The sequence below is a fragment of the Melopsittacus undulatus genome, chromosome Z (genome assembly GCF_012275295.1).
Source record: "Melopsittacus undulatus isolate bMelUnd1 chromosome Z, bMelUnd1.mat.Z, whole genome shotgun sequence".
NCBI classification, from domain to species: domain Eukaryota; kingdom Metazoa; phylum Chordata; class Aves; order Psittaciformes; family Psittaculidae; genus Melopsittacus; species Melopsittacus undulatus.
Genome location: NC_047557.1, coordinates 43,987,115 through 44,006,864, shown reverse-complemented (window position 1 = coordinate 44,006,864; position 19,750 = coordinate 43,987,115). Strand labels below are relative to the sequence as shown.

At 40.8% G+C, this 19,750-nt stretch overlaps 1 protein-coding gene across 2 annotated transcripts in view; it reads right to left on the bottom strand.

Annotated features, from left to right (window-relative positions):
* The window catches only part of AOPEP (aminopeptidase O (putative)), a 194,441-nt gene continuing 174,691 nt past the window's right edge, over positions 1-19,750 (bottom strand). For both annotated transcript variants that reach the window (XM_031054131.1, XM_005154922.2), the window contains exons 15-17: positions 6,348-6,434; positions 3,615-3,759; positions 1-819 (exon numbers count right to left, since the gene is read on the bottom strand). In XM_031054131.1, coding sequence (XP_030909991.1) covers positions 3,619-3,759; positions 6,348-6,434 — 228 coding nt within the window. In that variant the 3' untranslated portion in view covers positions 1-819; positions 3,615-3,618. The remainder of the gene's footprint in view (positions 820-3,614; positions 3,760-6,347; positions 6,435-19,750) is intronic.

Here is a 19,750-nt window from a genome sequence, read left to right as displayed (position 1 = left end):
TACTTGCAAAAAGTATTTATTTTTACAAGAGTATTTGATGTAAAACAAGAGTGTACGGGTAAGTACATTCAGAAATCTGTGCAATTTAAATTCTTACTCTCTGAAAGGAACAATTAGGATGATTCCTGATCAGTGGGGCAGTATGTTCCTAGGAAAGAAGAGCTACACTCAGTATAATCACTGTGTAAAAGGAGCACCACAGGGGTATGGAAGACATTTCAGAAAGTGGAAAGTCTGGCATTTCTGGTAAAAACTAACCTAAACAAGACAGAGAGAGAATGCTGGTTTTGTGCTTTCTGAAGTTCCAGGATGGTAAGTGGTCACTTTTATAGGTATTTCCCCTTCCAATTGATCTCCTGAGCTCCACCCCAAATCCTGCTAATTTTATATTGTCTTTTTAATTTGGCATAAAGATTTTAAACAAAATGTTAAGTATGGAATATAGTTACATTGAATTTTGGGGATTATTAATGTAAGTCAAATTACTGAAGTGCACGGAATTATTCAGATCAAGAGTTCCTGGCATCTACAAACTGGAATGGTTGTTTCATCAAAGAGCAAGGATAAACCCCAATTTTTTTTTGTACTAAAAACCAACCTAAAGCCACAGTAACGTGTCTGTGTGTAGTTTGTTTTGTACGCACGCAGTCTTGGGTACACTGAGCCTCTGGAAGACATAAATACTGAGAAGTAAATGTTTTGTCAGATGATTGTTTTAGCAGTCACATAATCCCTCCTTTGATGTCTTGGGTCAAAGAAATCCTAGTACCATCAGGGTTTAGTAGGAGATCTATTAAAAGAGTTTCTCTGTCATCTTTCCTGCAACAGAAACAGCAGTAAAAGTTATTACTCTGTCACGATAAAGGACTATCTGTGTATTCTTGATTGCCCCAGCTTTCTAATTGGAGCTACCAGTAGAACATAACTGGTTACAGAGTTATAATGATCTCTAGATTTCTAGAGCTTCCACAACAAGGCCTGCAGAAAACAAAGAAGATTCACAGTGCAAGCACATTTGCTTGGTTATTAGCAGGTTACTCTGAGAATAATGCTGGAGGTCAGTTACCAAACCAATACTGTGTGATATGCTACGTACCCACATACCTTCTCATCTCAAGCCAACAGTTGTCTATATAGTACTGAGGTAGTTTTTCCACCTTGGGCCATTTAATGTTTAACATCAGGACATCACATAACATATACTGATTCGGGTTTTGGGAGAAAACAGTAATATTTCTCAAAGGCTCTGACAAAAGGTACATCTTTTTTTGCTCTAGGGCTCGACTCCTGTTCCTGCTGAACTGAGCCAGTGTGTAAAATCAGAACTGATATCAGCTCAGTAGGCACCGGAGGACGGGTCCATCAACAGCCTGGAACAACAGCAGCAGCTGTATGTTGTTTCCAACTGGAGCTGCCACAATTTCATGCAAACAACACACGGTGCTAAGCTACAACTGCAGAGAGATCATGACAGCGTCCATTAAAGAGAAGACTATGAAACAAAGCTTTATAGACAATTCCAGATTAAAGTCACATACATTTATTTACTCTGACATTTAGAAAAGCATGGTAACCAAATTATTGCAAGCAGTGCCTTACATCTGCAGTCAGATGGAGAACTGGATGCGTGCTGTTTATTCTCTACTGAAGCCAAGAGTCTTTGGTCCTCCCCAAGTTATCTCTGCCTCTTATCCTTGGTATCCTGCACCTCACACACATGCATTCACTGTAAATCTGCCCATTCAGCAGCAAGGTATCTCAGCCAGCAAATGCTCTCTGCCCTGCACAGAGTGACATTAAGCGAAGTTTCAACCCTTCTCTTCAGGTGTAGAACTTAGCCACTGTGAACAAAGAGGGAAATAATCACTGTTCACCAATTAGCTAAGCTCTGCACCTCGCCAGAGAGGTTCCTGTCTTGGTGTAGCTAATTATCAGAGCAGGTTCTTCCACAAGGCATCTGCTGCTTTCCTCTGCTGCCTTCCTGTTTCATGGACAGGGCAGATTCCACACTGTGCACAGATCAGGTAGTTATGCTGAGTTTCATACGAGGAGCTGGTTATGGCTGTGTGGTAATCCCTGGCAATGTGATTTTTATCTTAAGTCACAAATCATCATGCCAGGAACCCAAACAACCACAACATTAAAAGAAAGCTGTGCAGTCACACAAAGTGTTGTACGCATAACATTATCTTTAGATTTTATGTTAATAGCTCACCATGCACTTCTAGTCTGTCTGAAAGGCCAAACGGGCAATTCTAAACTACTGCTAACACATATATCACCATGTAATTTTCCCATGCTAGATACTCACCATCAGAAGCCTGTAAAAGTTTTGATTTTCATTTTATTATTGAAGGAAATATTGAAGACAGTTCCTAGTACACAGTGCCAGAACAAACTGCATTTCCATGTTTCTGGCCTCCAGACATTTGAAGGCATCTACTAGACTAAAAATTGTTGAACATTTTCTTGGCAGGCACAATTCTTGTCTATACAAAAGAACAAAATGGCTGTTCATAACCAAACTTGTTTTCATGGTATATATCATCTGCTATATTTCATATAAATAAAATAAACACCACAAATTCAGTGTTCACTATAAGTACTGCTACATGTACAGGCTTGAATGGGAGAAAATGAAGATTTCTGCTTGGTACCCGTTAGAAATTGATGATTTTGATAATTCAGATGCCTGAATTTTGATACCATAAATCAGCTGTAAAGTTATATGAACAACCAAGGCAACCAGAGTGTCAGTTGGGTTATATCATTAAGCAAAAATCTGAGGTATGCTGTACTGGAAGAGACCTTCATACTAATCCTAGTTGTCTGTATGTTACACATGCATGTACAGACACTGTAAGCTTACCTCTAGGTACTCAAATACACCGAGAAATTGAGAATATGTTTGCAAATTACCAGTTTATAGCCTGCAGCAATCTTTACTCCACGGACATTTCTTGCAATTCTGCTTTTTCTCTGGTGATTCCTTCCCCCACTCATTTCAGATTATGTATGACAGTAAGCAGTTTTTTCATGTTAAGGTTGCTCTTCTTACCTCATAACCGGTCTTCAAAGGCCTCACTACTCTTAACACAAAACCATTTGAATTATGAGTTTGTTCTCACGTGATTCAGATTTGCTTCCAAGTGCAAAGCTTCATACATCCATTGTAAGACTGTGCTGCCTAACAAGTCAACATGCAGCTGCATTAAACAGAAATGCTCTTTGTACAACTGCAATTTCTGTGAGCGAAGTTAAGAATACAGAACGGGAAACAACTGCAGGTGAAGCCTGGCCTGCTCTGGCCATTCAGACTTAACAGTTGTCTCTTGTACAGTCCATTGCAAAGTTTATAACAAAGCCATGCTCCATGCTCTCCAGCTAGGGTCTACAGGTATCTAACCCACTGCTACAGCAGATGGAATTAAAAAATAGGAAGAAGAATCAAAAAAATAAAACAACAACAACAAAAAAAACCCAAGATACTTTCAATGAGTTATTTCTCGAGCGAAGCAGCCACAAGCTCTATGGTGTGCCAAAATTTATTACATCTGCACATTATTTCAGCATGAGGCAAAGCCAGGGTGTTTAATCTAAAAAAGAAAAATCACCTCTTCAGAACAACATCTCTGCCACCACTTTGGCTGAGGATGCATCCATATGTTCTCGTGCTGCAGCAAAGCATTTACGTGCAAGTTCTTGTTGTTTCACATCTTCATTCACCATTAATTCACCATAGAGATACACACCCATTGCCTGAAAGAGGAACACAATACACAGGCATCCTATCACCAGTAATAACTAGTTAGCTGGTTTTCATTTTACTGACATTCTAGTATTCATTTAATTAAAACCAAAACAAGACAATCCAAAACACACAAAATAGCATATACTCTAGAACATCTTCCCCCCAAACAAGTAGTTTTCTCTGGATCTCTTTAGCCTAAGGATGCTTGTCTGTATGTTGCATTGAGTGTGTAAGAACAGGATACTAATATAAGGCGTATATACTATCTCATGACAAGAAAATGTTTTCTCACTCCATTTTTCTTGTCACTTTTCAAGTTGAAATCTGTTTTCTTTTATCCACCACCTCAAATATTTCCAAATGCCTCTTAAGAAAACAGGTTTGTCCTTCCATTAAATGGTTTCTTCCAGCTCTGATTTTTACATACACATTGAATAAAGAGGACATCAGCTGAAACAGTCCACTCTGAAATTCCCATTTGGCAGTTACTGGATGTGAACTGAACTCAGTCAGCCCTGTGTTTCAGACTCTTCTCTTTACATCTGAGGTACAGCCTGAACATGCACAAATTCTGGCTTGATAAGGCAGCAGGCTTTTCCTAAGTACTCATTCTGGATATAGCAGCTCTCAAGAAAGACAATGGGCCACCTGGAGGTGAGGTCTGGACCACGTTGAAGGCTGGTAGCAAAGTACTGTCTAACTTAACAGGGGATTGCCTTTTGTTCTGATGATACAATGTTTTTTTTGCCTAACTAAAGAAATTCAGTAAGTGTTAATCTGTATTTATCAAAATAGGATTATACAGGTGATAAAATATTAGCAGGTTAGCACACTGACTTTTACAGTTGTACTTACTGTTTGGACACTTGCCTAAGAGGAAAAAATTGGATAGCACTGAAAAAAACAATTTTTAGTACTATTCCCCACAATTTTTACCATTGCTGGTAAGCCTTAGAAAACATTAGCTTCTGTAAGAAGGGAAGAAGGTTAGCAAAGACAGACATTACAGGAAAAAGTCCCAGAGTGGTAGAAACCTGCCAGATTCCTTGCCAATCCCCTAACTGTGTGTTCTGCCACCCAGAGACCCAAAAGCTCACATTTCTAGCATCTACAGCTGCACCAGGCACACACACAGCTTCGGAGCTAGGCTCCAGCTGCTTTCATAGAACACTTCAAAATGCTGGAGTTTTGTTGCAAACAGGAATTACCTCCTCTACCCAGTGTTAATTTCGCCCCAAGCTTAAACATTAACAAGTAGTAAACAGACAGAGTTTCTGCAGACCTGAAAACAGTCATATTTGCATTTTTTCCTAGATTTCCAAAAAACCTGCATCTTGCATAAACAGTAAGCACATGCAAGTGCTTTGATTTGAGTTGTAGTCACTCCAGAAGCTGGTTGTGCCATAAACTGCATGCACTGCTGAGGTAAGTAAATTAAATGAAAGATACTGAAGATTACATTTAAAAAAAAAAAGTAGCAAGAATTATGTCCCTGCACTGCAGAAAACATTAGTCTTTATTTGTTCTGAACATAGTATCGGTTCCAAACATAATGCAAGTCAGTATGTTTGGCTTTATGAACTCATGGATTCCCCCTCCGCCACGGCTTCTACTATGGTTATCTCCATCTGTGCACAGGATGAATGTATGCACAATCTATGTAACTCCTTATTTTCATAAAGAATCTTGGTTTATGCCTTTTTTTTTTTTTAAAGAGAGAGCTTGCCAGGATGTTTGGCTCCTGTTTATTGGCTGAGATATAAATAGAAGGTATACCACAGAACTGGAAGAAAGACTGCAATAGTTTTATTGTGCTGTTGTGACAAAGTGTATTTGCCTGAAGTCACAAAAGCCTCACTGGCTGTAAACAGCTTGGTTAATTGTCAACATAAAATATCTTGCCTAGACTTTGACCTATCATGCTATTTTTTACATACATAGATTTTAAATATATAACAGTCATTCTAGGCAGTGAATTGTAGAGTTCATAGTGAATAAAATAAATAAAGGTGAAATAGAAAGAATGAGGCAGACGTGCAATTAGAACTGTAAGTCCATAATGCTGTAAATAAAAAGCTGTAGTAAAGATGCCACATGCAGCCAGCCTTTCAAGACCTTCAAAATCTTCTGGTAACATTTCCCTAATCATGGAGAGGCCTGCATTCTCTGGATATATATCACTGTGCTGTGCGTCTCCTGGATAACATCTTGAAAACCTGAAGTCAGCACAGCACTGACTTCTTTGCACCTAGCTCATATCTGTGCATTAACATTCAGAGCTATACTTGCCTTTGTCATCCTAAAAAAGGAAGTCATGATGAGAAGTATCTTCCTAGCATCATTTCTACCCTACATAATATGGGAGGAGAGGAGAAAATATTCCTTATTACACTACTTATCAGAGGATCAGCATGCTGAGGGGTTGAATAAAGTTCCTTGAACTACAGTGTTTAAGGACAAAAGAGGCAAAACCTAAATACATATTTCAGTTTTTGACAAATTTAAGCAAGAAAATATGTTTAAATAATCTTCTGGTTTCACACTAAGAGTATCAAAAAGTGGATTATTCTGAATGGGCTAATTGAATGTAACTGACCTGATCTTCTCTGAGAAATTTCTCAACGTCTTCATACCCAGGCACATACTTGTGCTTAACAATAAGCTCGCACCACCGATGCCGAACCTTTGGGAATAAAAAAAAGATATTAGAGAAAACCCCCAAACTGTATTGTATCTGCGTATGTGTTGATAAAGGATACATCTCTCATCAGTTTTGTTTTGTCATTGTTGGGTCTGGGGCTTTTTGTGGGTTGTCTCCCCACCCCCAGCAGCCAGGCAGGTGCCTCTCAACACCGGTTGGTAAGCCGGTTGGCGAAGCACTCTGCATATGCAAGCCCAGGCTTTGGAAACCCAGAATGCCTAATGACAAACTCCTGGTTGCAGGCACAGATCTGCAGCATGGTCACCTCCACTGTTTTCATTCTTGATTTCCCTTAAGTTAGGGTAGAGGTTGTTTCTTTTATACTGATGGAAGGGGGAGGGTGAGGAGATTAGTACTGGAAACATCTGGAAGAGACACATGATACAACTGATAACTTCCCCTATGTAAGTGTATAGTCCAAGGGATAAAAAGGCTTAAGTATAATTCTGTACCAATACTAAATCCATGCCAAGGTAAGAGTCAGATATAAAACCATGAAACAAGGAGCTTCCAGTTAAACAAAACACAGTTGCCATCCTATCTTTGACAGTAAGAGATTTTAAGCACCTTGCAAAGCACTTAAAATGCTGGGCTGTTCCACCAAATGCACACTGACAACAACAGTTATTAACATACAGTAATGAAAAGCATGGAAATTTGCAAGCAAATCACAACTGAAAAACATTTTTAAGTAGAGTGAACATTAATTACACGTGGGTGGTTTTGTTGCTGTTGTCCTTGGATTTCTGATTAGTTCTTAGCCACTTCTGTGGCATAAGTGTCGTATTACTCTCCAGAAAGGTTTCCTCAGTTGTAAGCAATGATCAGCCAAACATTTTATATTCCATTAGTAGCTCAGCGCTGATTATAAAGGAAAACAGTTACATGCAATAAAACTCCTCCACCCTCGAAATCCTTCTGTTTCAGCCTTTGTTCTTACCATCCTTGAAAAGACAGGGCACTCAATAACCCATCACAGTAAAGTGTTAGCAGTTCTAATAGTTTGCAAACCGAAGTCCAAATTGTGCTCATGTTGAGTAACTGAACATATACCTTTTTCTGAATGACAGATTTACTGGTAACATTGAAGAGGGAAGCCAGAAAGTGAGGGAAGGATGTCACACTTAAATATATTGTTGCTCTTGGAGATACAGTATTTGAAAATACTTTCCTTGTCCTAGTCCTTGCCATCTTTTCATCTCAGGAAAACATTTCACAGACTTTATGTAATTAGATGTTAATCCTAGTAGAATAAATACTAAGTGATAAATGCTCACAGATCCTGAAGAGTCCTTGTTTGTGTACCTGATGCCTCTTTCCAGCTGACCTCTTCAATAAAAAGTTTGAACACCACTTATGAATGAAATAAAATATTGAGGCGTTTTGTGGCTGTGTGGAGTTTGCACTCACAGCATGTAAGATCCTGAACAGTTACAGTGCAATGGATGGTATGGAATGAGAGCAGTCTCTTGAAGCTCTCTGCTGACAAAATAGGAGCTGTTAAGGCTCCTGCAAGTAGGAACCAGCGCAAACTCTACAAAAGTAAATGGTTTTCCAAGATTCATCTCACTTTGATATATATGCCTATATCCATAATGTAAACCTTCAAAACCCTGCCCAGCTGCTGCTTCTCCCTGGAGACATTAAATATTTCCTAGTAAATCTTCCCAAGCAATCCAGCTTTGTTACAGAGCATTTCTCATAATACTCAGCAGCTTCATACCAGGACCAAATCTTCAAGGCTCAAAAATTAAGCATATGCCTCTCTCATCCACAGAGTGAGCGAACTGAACAGAATACAAGCACATTTAAAAGGCTGTATATCTTCATCTGACACACATTATTCTGCACATATTAAAAAAAATCCTTATGTATTCTCATAGCATGTATGAGAAACATAAGGAGAAAGAGACTGGTTACCCTCCTGTGATCACTGCTCTTCTACATCTCATGGTCCATCAGTTACAGCACTTATTCAGGAGGTGAACCACCAGGTCCAGTTTCTGTGTCTGAAGCTGCGCCATGAGTGAGAACGTTCCATCAGCAGATTATAAAGTGTTCTGGGGTGGGGCTCTCTTCACACCTCCCGATGAAGCTGGTTTTGCCCCTGCAGTTACTAAAATATTTATTGATACTAAAGTAAGAGGTCACAAGACTTCAGGGCCTAAACTGAGTGCTCTTGACAACAAGCAGGGACCTGGCTTGCATAGTGCACAAGCCAGCTCATCCCCATCACGCCTTTTCTGGTGCGACTGCAATAGCTGCAGGGAAAGCAGGACAGAAGTTCTTCCTGTGAAGGCATTCATGTGGTCCTACTACCTCACATCTAATCTTGTGTATGTCTGCCTTACATTTGTATCATGGCCTGATTATCTGAATCCAAATGGCTTTGGAGAGCACACAACTGAACTGTTGTCTCTTCATTTTTCCTTCCCCCATAGAGCTCGTCCTTTCAAATAGTTTGAAGGAAAAGCATTTATTCGCTGAGTGAGGCCTGCGAGAGCACACGCTTTTCTTTCTTTCACTTTCCCCCCTTTCTTTCCCAGGGAAAGCACAAATCCTGGCATGTTTCCAGACCTGACATGCTGGCACTTCTCCAGCTGGGCAGAAGCAGCATGTCTGTTATCCTCAGATTACCCGTTTGCCTCCTGTTTTCCAAAATGCCCAGATGCTGCCGTGGCCAAGCAAGCTGCAGGAGAATCAATTGCTGCCGAAGGGCCTGCAAAACCAAGAGGAGGATCAGCCCCACCACCTCTCCCTTGTCTCATATGGAACCCAATGGGCAAAGCACAGAAACAGAGGATGGCTCTGAGTGAAACAGGGCAGGGGGTGACCTGCACAGTGCTGGCACTGAAATCTTCACTGCTACTTGCACTGAACGTATATATTGGTTACTTTGCTGTCCCCCACATCCCCCATGCAGTGTGGCACTTAGATGGACATGTAACACAAACTGCACCTAGACCAAACACAGTCACTTCTCTGGTACACGCACTATAAATAAGTGATTCTTCTAGTATAATCCACGCCCTAGGCTTACACCACAAACATGGCAATTTTATTTGCATAAGGATGGAAAAAGAACCATCAGTTCCCAACATCTCAGCCAGTGCTTAGATCAAGTAAAGTAAAACGGGCCCCACAGCTTCACAGCCTAATGAATGAGTCATGTGAACAGGCACTTTTAACAAACCAGTCTCAAAAGGAAATTCTGGAAACTAAGTAGCTTGTGGTAGGGCTGAGCTAACCATACCGCATCCTGTATATGCTCTTCTTGGTTCTTCTGTTCCTACCAGGAGCAAATACAGGAACTCATTACTCCTCTCTGAATCTTCTACACATTGTGCTGTGCTCTCCTGCACAGTTCGGAGATGCATACCATATGTAGTTCTGGCTGGTTACACCACAAACAATACAAACTGAACCTAAAAAGCAATTTACAGCAATCCTTCCTGCTTTCTGCTGGCAGAAAGCACATACAATTTTGTCTGGACCTGAAGCAACACCTGTAACTGTCCTCCTACCCACATACACACTCTTACTGGTTTGGCAGCTGCAGGGACCCACATGCCAAACTGGGAAATACAGTTTCTTCTCTCAGCCTCCAGTACTGGGCTGAGAGCTGACCTTCCGAGCCTGTGGCTGATGCCCAATACTCCCAAGGATGGGAAGAGGTGGATGGGTTGATAGAGGTCTACTGGGAATTCCAGTTTCTGGTGGGTGGGTCCTCATTGCCTGGAAATTGTTCTTCCCTCCTGCCCTGCTTTTACAGCTGGTGTGAACGTCTCCACTACTAGCTTTTTAAGCTAAATGAAGATTGTTTTGCAAGACACAGCCCATATTAGTAGTGCACTTCTGAGGCACGGTTCATTGCTAGGAGAGCACTGAGAAACTCACTGTCTGGGGTACAACATTTCGAAACCATCTCTTACATTTCCATAAATATTAACCTCATCATAACCTAAGTACTGGCAAGCACTGAGAAGAAATGTCTTGAAGGGATGCTACAGTCAGATAGCAGAGCTTTCCAAATTTAGAAGCAGCAACTTACACAACTCCAGTGGTTTTGTATTATCCTTTAGTTTCATTTCAAGAAAAATACACAAGATAGCACAACAGTATTTGCAACTCAAACATTACCTGAATTTCGGCAGTGCATGGGAGATATTGAAAAACCAAGATTAACTATGCTGACTTAGTCTGTTCTCAAACAACACAAGCTGATATGTCAAATTATTTAATTGAAATATAACATGTAATAATAACCCACCTCTAAGGCAGACCCTTTGTTTTAGCAACCTGGGCCAAGGCCTTTTGGGAAATGGTGCTTGAAGCTCACCAACTAAACCCATCTAAGGCACCAAATATATAGCTTGACTTTCAAAAGGAAAGTCCTCAGTGACACACCTGAGCAACAATATTTTAAACTATTCTGAACACAGATGAAAGTGGTAACTTTTTTCTTGACCCAGGTGATAAATTACTTGCATAGTCCATATTATTCTCCCCTTCCACACATGAACAATCAGACAAGCCTAAAACAAATATCCTCAGAGAAAGTTTTATATTTTATACTGTAATGATCCAGCTTACTAATAATGTTTTCCATCATATATATACAGCAAAAATTAAATATTTTAATCCTGAGGTCTACAAGTAAGACTTGGAAAGCAAGTAATTTAAACCATGCCTTTACCAAAGGGAGAAAAAAGCTAAGCCTTTTTACTATGCCTTTGGTCTGCAGAATTGGAGACTAGCTTCAGGGAAAACAAGTACATTTTGCTAATAGCTGGATCCAATTTAAAAGGCGCCACGAGACAGCAAATCTAAATCAATGAACAAAAGCACATACTTCGACATCTTAGAAAATGGGGTAATCTGAAATACAGTAAGACTTACTGTCCGATAAAATGGAAACTTTATATTAAAGGTAGGAGGCACTTGTGATCTTTACAAAACAGAGGTTTGGACTCTATTGAAAAACATTATTTTTTAACATCTTGAATCTTATATGTTAATTGAAGAATCTGAGAGGCCAGGCTCCAACCTAGCTTGTAGAGGAAAAGATACAGAGAAACTTTTTTAAATAACAAAACTATGCTACTATAAATTAGTTTTAATTAGCAAGAAGGAAGCTAGTATTTCCACAGCACCACAGTGTTGTTCTGTTCCATCTGAAAGCTTTTATCTCCAGTCTCTTCCTATCTACACATAAATTGGACTCACATATTACATCATTTTCCTAGGTAATTAAGAAATAATGCCAGTTGTTACAGATAAATATTTGGACTAAACCCCAGGTTTTACAATTGCTTACCATGGAAGCATTGCAGTTCAATTGTCAATTTTAAAGTGCATTTAATGGTTTATTTTTTCCCTCTGTCAAAGCTGACAGATACTCTTCAATATACCAGTCAGTTGCATTAGTGACTTTCCATTCTATATAGTGTGAATTTCAGATGGGCATTCCTGTCTTTTATGCCACAGTATAAGCATGCTTTATCATGCAAATTTGGCCTCGTGAACATCAGAGATGATCAGATGCTAAAGCTGCCCAGAAGGAGCAATGAAACAGCCAAGTGTGTTTCAACTGTGCTGACATAGTATCATTTTGGCATTCACAAAAATGTATTCTAGCCAAAAGCCTACTGCATACAAGCAGAATGGATGCATCATTCTGACAAGGATTCTGCAATTGTGATCACTGTGTACGCCAAGTGTTTGTCAGGAGACCGAGCAAAGAAGCTAACATATTAAATGAGTCTTTATTCTGGACCAAAACTTCCCAGAATTTTCTTAGCCAAAGTCATCTCTCCAGCCTCATGGAACTCCCTCTGACAACACTGCAAATAATCACAGAATGGTTAGAGTTGGAAAGGGCCTTAGGATCATCTAGTTCCAGCATCACACCCCCCCCACCCCTAATCATGCTGCTTTTCATTTTGAATACCAGAGGAACTGCTGTTCATTTGGTATAGGGGTGGCTGGTCCCGAGGCTGACTGAGTTCACTGAGCCTCATAATACATAGTACATCACTGACTGTACAGACAGCCCTGTCCCAGGTTTTGCCACCTCAGACAACCTCCTTTCCTTATGTGCATCCCACAGTGCAAGTATGTCAGCCCACTGACAAGGCAGCAAAATGTTGTGCAGTCATTCAGGAAACTAAGGTAAGAATGATCTGGTCAATTGAAGTAATTTTTGTCACAACCTAATTGTGATTTTGAGGAGGATTATCTAGATGTCTAAATACTTTAAAACCTGGAATATGAACCAGCCCATTAAAAAGCAACTTAAAAATCTAATTTTAGCAGAATAACAGACTTCAGATTTTGGTAATATTTGTAGCAATACCCTACTTCCTGAATTCATTTTACTCCTGATTTGTATTTCTGCATAAGGTCAAACAATTGCATACTACAAAAGGTGCTGGCAACAGGGAACTTGCAACAGGGACTTGCAATCCCTCTCTCTCCCTCCACTCAACATGGAGTGCTGTGTGCAGGTAGAGCTCACGCAGCAACTGCTTCCATTTAGTAACAGAAAACAGCTGTATAGTAAAACTTAAAAAACCAAATCCTGTTGTATGGTCAATAGCAGACTGTGGGACAAATGGCAGCATTTGAACCTGTAACTGCACAAGTGTGACCGGAGGTCAGGCAGCATGTTCCCATAGCTTTGCAAGCCTCAAGTAGCAATAGGTGCAGGCTTGAACCTTCTCACCTTCTTAACTGTGATTTATGGGCATGTATTTCTTTCCCATCCTTTACCTCCTCTCCAACTGTATGATCCTTTTTTAACATTTACCCAGTTCTATGCAAGGCAGTGTAGTACCACAGCCTTGCTTAAGAGCAACCTGATCAGATCCCTCTTCTCCAGCTATCGCAGACTGTAAACACAACTCCACTTCCACCTCCAAATTAAACACCTGCTTCTCCACAGCCAGCATGGAGGCTCTTTTCTGCATAAGCATACAGAAACCCAGAAATCCCTACACATGCTGCTTAGGAACGTCCAAGCAGAGCAGAGCCCATCACTGCTGCTCTGTGATCAGAAAGGCACCGTGATCAAAGGGCAGCATTTCATGACAAGATTCATTGCTGGCAGTGAAGCACATGCTGAGGACTTGTTTGGAAAAGACAAACGTCCTTTTTTCCCCATCTCAGGTTCACAAACAGAGAGGTCCCAATTAAAGACCAGACACTTCTTTCCCTGTGTGGGCCCCATCTGTAATCAGTGACATCTGTGTTGGTAGATGGGAATTTTCCAAGTCAGAAAAAGCAAGAGACTAAGCAGCCATGTCTAATCCTTCTTCAAAGGTGGCACGGGCAATGCCTCTCTTCTGGTGTCAAAGCTGTCACTGTGAATAAGTGACTCACTTAGGATGCCCAGTTCTGTAATCTCAGTGCTCCTCAGCCTGCCCTTCCTCCCTCTTTCTAACAGGGGATAGGCACACAATGGGATTTGACCTCTAGTTTTCATTCTTCTTTTACAGTGTATCAGCAAAGCAATAATAGGACAGTGCCCACAGCATGGTTAGATTCTTTACTGTTAGGGTTGTGAGGCAGTGGAATGGGTTGCCCAGAGAGGTTGTGAATGCTCCATACCTGGCGGTGTTCAAAGCCAGGTGGGATGAAGCCTTGGGTGATATGGTTTCGTGTGAGGTGTCCCTGCCCATGGCAGGGGGGCTGGAACTAGATGATCTTAAGGTCCTTTCCAACCCTAACTATTCTATGATTCTATGAGAAGGGGGCCACTAGCACCAAGGTACTGTGACAACTTCATAGTGCGTGTGAGGTAAGGAAATGTTTAACAAAGCATGTGAACTCACTCGATTTGGAAAACAAAGGTTTTTAAAAATAAGCCTTAATTAAAAACATTAATACAGTACTTACACTGGAACCAAATGCTTCCCCTTCCCCCTGTTTTTCCAGTATTGCCTGTTCAGCATGCTGGAGCATTACTGCCATTCACAGCTTGCAGCAAGATGGAGATGGCAGAAAGATGTCATAGGCTATCTTTCAAACTATTTCACTGGGGATGTGTGCTGATCTCTGCTTTCCTGCAGTACTGCTGGCCCTCAGGAGCAGGGCTAACTTCTGGCCACTATCAGAAGAAAGGCTTAGGCAGTGCCACAAACCTCCCTGCATTGCTGGCACTGGGAGAAGCTCTGGTGTCCCAGCAGGACTCTGTGCTAGAGCAGGGTGAGTCCCTGCAGCACTGGTCCTGTGCCTGCACCTTTACCCTGACATGCCTTGCACCTTCCTGTCTCCGCTGACAGCTGTAGGGTGCTCCTAGGGCTTTGTCACCGTCTGCCCTCCATCCCCACTTGTCCCTTCTCCCTGCTGTGTGCCCTGGTGAGGAAGGCTGCACAGCCCGTGTGCAAGCAACAACAGGGTACTGTGGTCTGGAGACCCTGTGCCTCTGAGGCAGGGGAAGAAAGACCAGGTCCCAGTTCCAGGTACAATCAACCTCACAGTGCAGCCCACACTAATAAGTACTGCAGGAATAAGCCCCATAATTTCCACAAGGTAAGGCTGGCTAGAGCATATGTACACATCCCAGCTGACACCTTATCCAAAAGGCATCACCACAACTGCCTCTCCATCTCACATACAAACCCATCCACATTCTCCGACACCCTACTGAAATGCCCACTTACATTAATAGCTAGAGTATCTGGTATCACCATAGGAGTTTTTTTTTCTATCAACATCACAAGTGATTCAAACACTTCCCATCACCAACGTCTCTCTCGGCTGTCTCTGGACTAAGTCTGCCTTATAGTTATCCATATAGTGTGAGTATATGTATTTCAACACAAGCTATTTATACATGCACATAAAAGTGTGCAGGCTTATAAAACCAAATGTTGTAGTGGGGAAAAAGCACATAAACACCCATACATCTGAAGCAGAAATCCAACCCTGAAGAGCTTGAGATCAAGCACACCAACTGTCTGTTACCAATTACTTTTAAATTTTAACTCCTGTTCAGCAAAAGGAATGACTGCTGCAAGTATCAAGGCAACAATAAACTATCCCCTTCACTTATGCCCCGCTCTCCATCACTCTATCTTTTCCCTTTCTTAACTAGAGGCAAGAAAAAGCTCCTTCCTTTTATCTTTGGTCTCCCACAGTGACTGTGGTCCAAACATTTGTGATTTCCAGGCAAGATTACTGTCACAGACAGAATCTGGAGCTCCACAAGAAAATGAGACTCAAATTCCAGGCAATGAACAATGTGGCTCCGCGGCTTTTCCACAGCTTAGGTCACTGCCAACCTATCCAGCCTATGTTCACAGCCTTCCAATCTTGCATAGTTTAACACTTTGCTTCCAGTTTTCAAAACAATTAAACACGAGATTTTGACTCCAAAGACAAAACCCTTTCACATCACTTTCACACACACCCTTTGACTCAACCCCCAGCAAAAATTCTTACATGAAGTACATACTGATTTTATAAATTCAGAAGAAACCTGCCCATTTCTGAAATTAGAACATCTAGCTTTTATTCCATGTTTCAGATTTTGAGTCATCTCCTCTTTTATCCCTTGCCTTCAAAACCAGTGACCGCTGCTGCCTAGGATGATGCATACACCATGCGGAACACAACAAAGTTTCTCTCCAGGACATGGTAACCCCAAAGGTATTTAAATGGCACAAAGCTGAAAGGAGGACAGCAGAATTTTACCCACACATTACTAAGTCGGTGACTCAGTGGTGGGACTAAATCTGTGTGGCTAAGGTAGTGATGTCAGAACCAGATACATTAAGCAGTTTGGAACCATCCTGTTCCTTGCACTATTTAGACCTCACAGATTCATGGCATAGCAGATTTTTTCCAACTCTGTGGTCCTATCCAGGCAGAACCTGTATCTACAGTCAGCTTTTATGCAGGACTGAAAAGTACTAAATGAGCTGTAGCCTCAAAATTAACTTATTTTAAAGAAAATGCATCTTCAGTTTTATTTTCTTTTAGAAATTAATAATAATAATACCACCACCACCACAAACAAACTCCCAAGAAACAAACAAAAAAAAACCAAAAAAGATGCACCACACAAGCACAAAAATGCCTACAGCTTCATAATGAAACAAAAATAACTGTAGCTGACAGCTAAGAGCTTTTGTTTATATTTTTAAAACTACATTCTTCTGGGCATTCTGGCTGCTATGACAGTGCTTGCATATATATGCAAGCAGAGTAACCTTTTGAATTTCATGACAAGGCCAGGTGTTTTGTATTACAGTGCTAGATTTGTACTATCCTACACAGAAATACTGTATATAACTTCATATAAAGCTGTTGCACCCAATTCAGACCATCTTTGGGATTGATTTCAGAATTCTAGAGGACTCCATTCTGCTTTCCAGAGAACAGCATATAGAAGAGCAGGAACCAGCTCAAATCCCTTCTTTCATGGATTCTTTGGGTAAACAGTGAAAAAATCCCAAACCAACACAATTCCAGATTCTGTTCTCTCCTGCCATCAGCTCCCCCACTTTCAAGTCTAGTTAAGCTTTTGGCCTGCCAGATAAGGAGGAAAATAGGTCCAAAACCAGTCAGAAAGATACAGGTTGATAAGTAATGGCACCAATCAGGGGATTGGAGGCTCATGTTAATGCCACCCAGCAGTGACCAAGATCACTCGGAACAAACGTGTTGCTGTTGGCTGCTGGAGTGGTGTGGGATCAGGAATGCTGACTAGTGCAAAGCTATTTCCAGTCTTCCATAAATCTAGTACTCTGATCATGCCCTTCAGAGAGCTAATGCTGATGGAGGGATTTTCTCTTCTGAAGTGACTGGAAAATCCCCCATACTTCGCATGTAGCAACAAAACAAACCCAAATTATAGCTACTCGAGATTATCCTTGGGTCAGTCTTACAAATTCATGCCAACATATTCACTCAGTTATGACAGGCACATGACCAGTCTGTCCCAGTGCATGACTCCCACTGCTTTTACTGGAAATGTTCTTCCCCTCATCCTGTTCCACTTTTTTAGTCTCATACTGAAATTTGGGCCTCACCTTTGGGAAGTAAGTACATATTCCTAAAAGCTACATTTTTCAAAGCTCCTGTAAATGCAGGATTGTGAAAAAATATCTTTACCAATAGTAATAACAACACCATCTGTGCCAAGAGCCTGCAAACTGCATTCAGGTGCAACACAGTAAGAACATTTGAGGGGGAAGACTCAAAACATACGAAGATCACAGAGGACCTTTTGGCAATTGACTGCTGCTCTGGTCAATGTATTTCCTTTGTACGAGATGGGGATAATCTGCTGTACACTGAAATTAGCCCCTTTACTAGTGACAATGGGAAAGATTTTCTTTGCTAGTATTTGCCAGGAGAAATATCAGAAGGGAAACAAAATCAGTACTTCTGTGAGGAAGAGTGTGAAAAGCATCAGACTGATAACAGCACAGAGATTTCACTTCACAAAAACTCACATTTCTTGGGTTTGTTTTTTTTTTTTCATTTGATAAACATACTGCCTCAGTAATGGTTGGTTATACAAACCTCAAACCTGATTTATTCCAGAACAAATCTGGCATGCAGGCTGACTCCTCTACAGAACTTTTTCTAAGTTCATAATTCCTAAACATTGAATTGCTAATTACAATTCAACTGCAAGAAAAAAATATTCAATGAAATATTACCTAACTCTCGTGCTGCAGCAATGCTCTGATTATAACATTAAGAACAGAAGAAACAGGTGAAATTTATTTTTCATCCATGACAAATTTTCACAGCAGCTTGCTAAAGTTCAGCAAAGCATACTCTGATACAAATTAAAGCATCTTCTGACTTGTGTAGGGATTGAATAATAAGCTGCATGTTTGTATATCGAGTAAGTACAGAAACTATTTTTTCTATTGCAGAAACAAAATATTGTGTTCCCTTATCTTCTGAAGGAAGTAATGTCCTGTAATATGGTCATCAGCTGTTTAATGTGGTCATCAGCTGCTATGTTTTTAATCTATTGAATTGGTGGTTCATACCAACAATGACATCAGTTAAAGAAAAGGATCATGGATCATCCTGTTTGGCTGCAATGCCACTATCTGTAACGCACCTATCTGTTGCTCCCTGGTCCAGTAAAGAATGACTGACAAGCCTATGGAGGTATTTACAACACACTACTGATTTCATTCAAAAGCTGGAGACTGCTCCTGAGCCGCTATCCCAAAGGAGGCCTAGCCCAGTGGCCGTGAAAGGAAAGCTCACCAAGTGCCTTTTCCTCCTGCAAGTGTGGACTGACCTTTCCCTTTTTCCATCCAGTGCTACAGTGCACTTTTCAGAGCTCTGTTCCATAATGGTGCCTTCCAACAATGCCCAGCCACAACCAGCAGGACAGCTGAGTAACACAGTGTGAGAATGCACTCAGCTCAATGCAGTCACCATCAGATGGTAAGAGGCAAGACAGATACTGCATTGTAATTCATTTGTACTTCCATGTCTGTCATTTTCACAGGGTACAAAAGATCAGTGAATCAAAGTTATTCTGTCCTAACCACAGTTCTCACCACTTTTAGTATGCCAAGCACCTTATATGGTTTGTATTAGCATGACTGGATTTCTGTCAGTGAAACAAGATGCCACCACTTTTATAGCCTTGGTCTCATAGGCAGACATCATACACAATAAAGCAGTTGTGTGAGAATAGCTTTATGCCACCCACATGATTGACGATATTATGATATTAACTCATTTCACTCAAATTTTTCTGCAGAAACAGTTATAGCCTTTCCTTTCTCCCCAAAACATACCACATTGTGATCTAGAATAAGGGAAAGCTTTATGAAAGTGAAGAGCACTTCAGCCAACTTGCTGAGACAAGGAAAACCAACAAAGCAACTTTACATATGCTGTTCAGGCAACATATTTTTAAAAAGTGATGCCTGCAGTTGGAATGAAATAAAAGCTGACTCTATGGTGAAAAGTCTGGGGAAATACACCATAAAACTTCCTGCTTCATACACATTACGTACTTTTTCTCTCCAGGTCTTAGATAATTCAGCAACAAGTAAAACATACATGCAGAAGTACTTTCAAGTCTTGAATAGAACTGAGAGTGTCACACACATGCACTGCCTTTCTCCTACAGCCTCAGTGATCTTTTTCCCTGTTGCCTTTTTTACTGTTCTGCAGGTTACTCATCTGTCCTGTGGTCTTGTGTACGCACACGTTACAGGCCTCTCCGTGACCAATTAAGATGTTGGAACAGAAATAATGGAAATAATCACAGAGTTTGAGTTAACAGACTGTTATAACACTAGTTAACA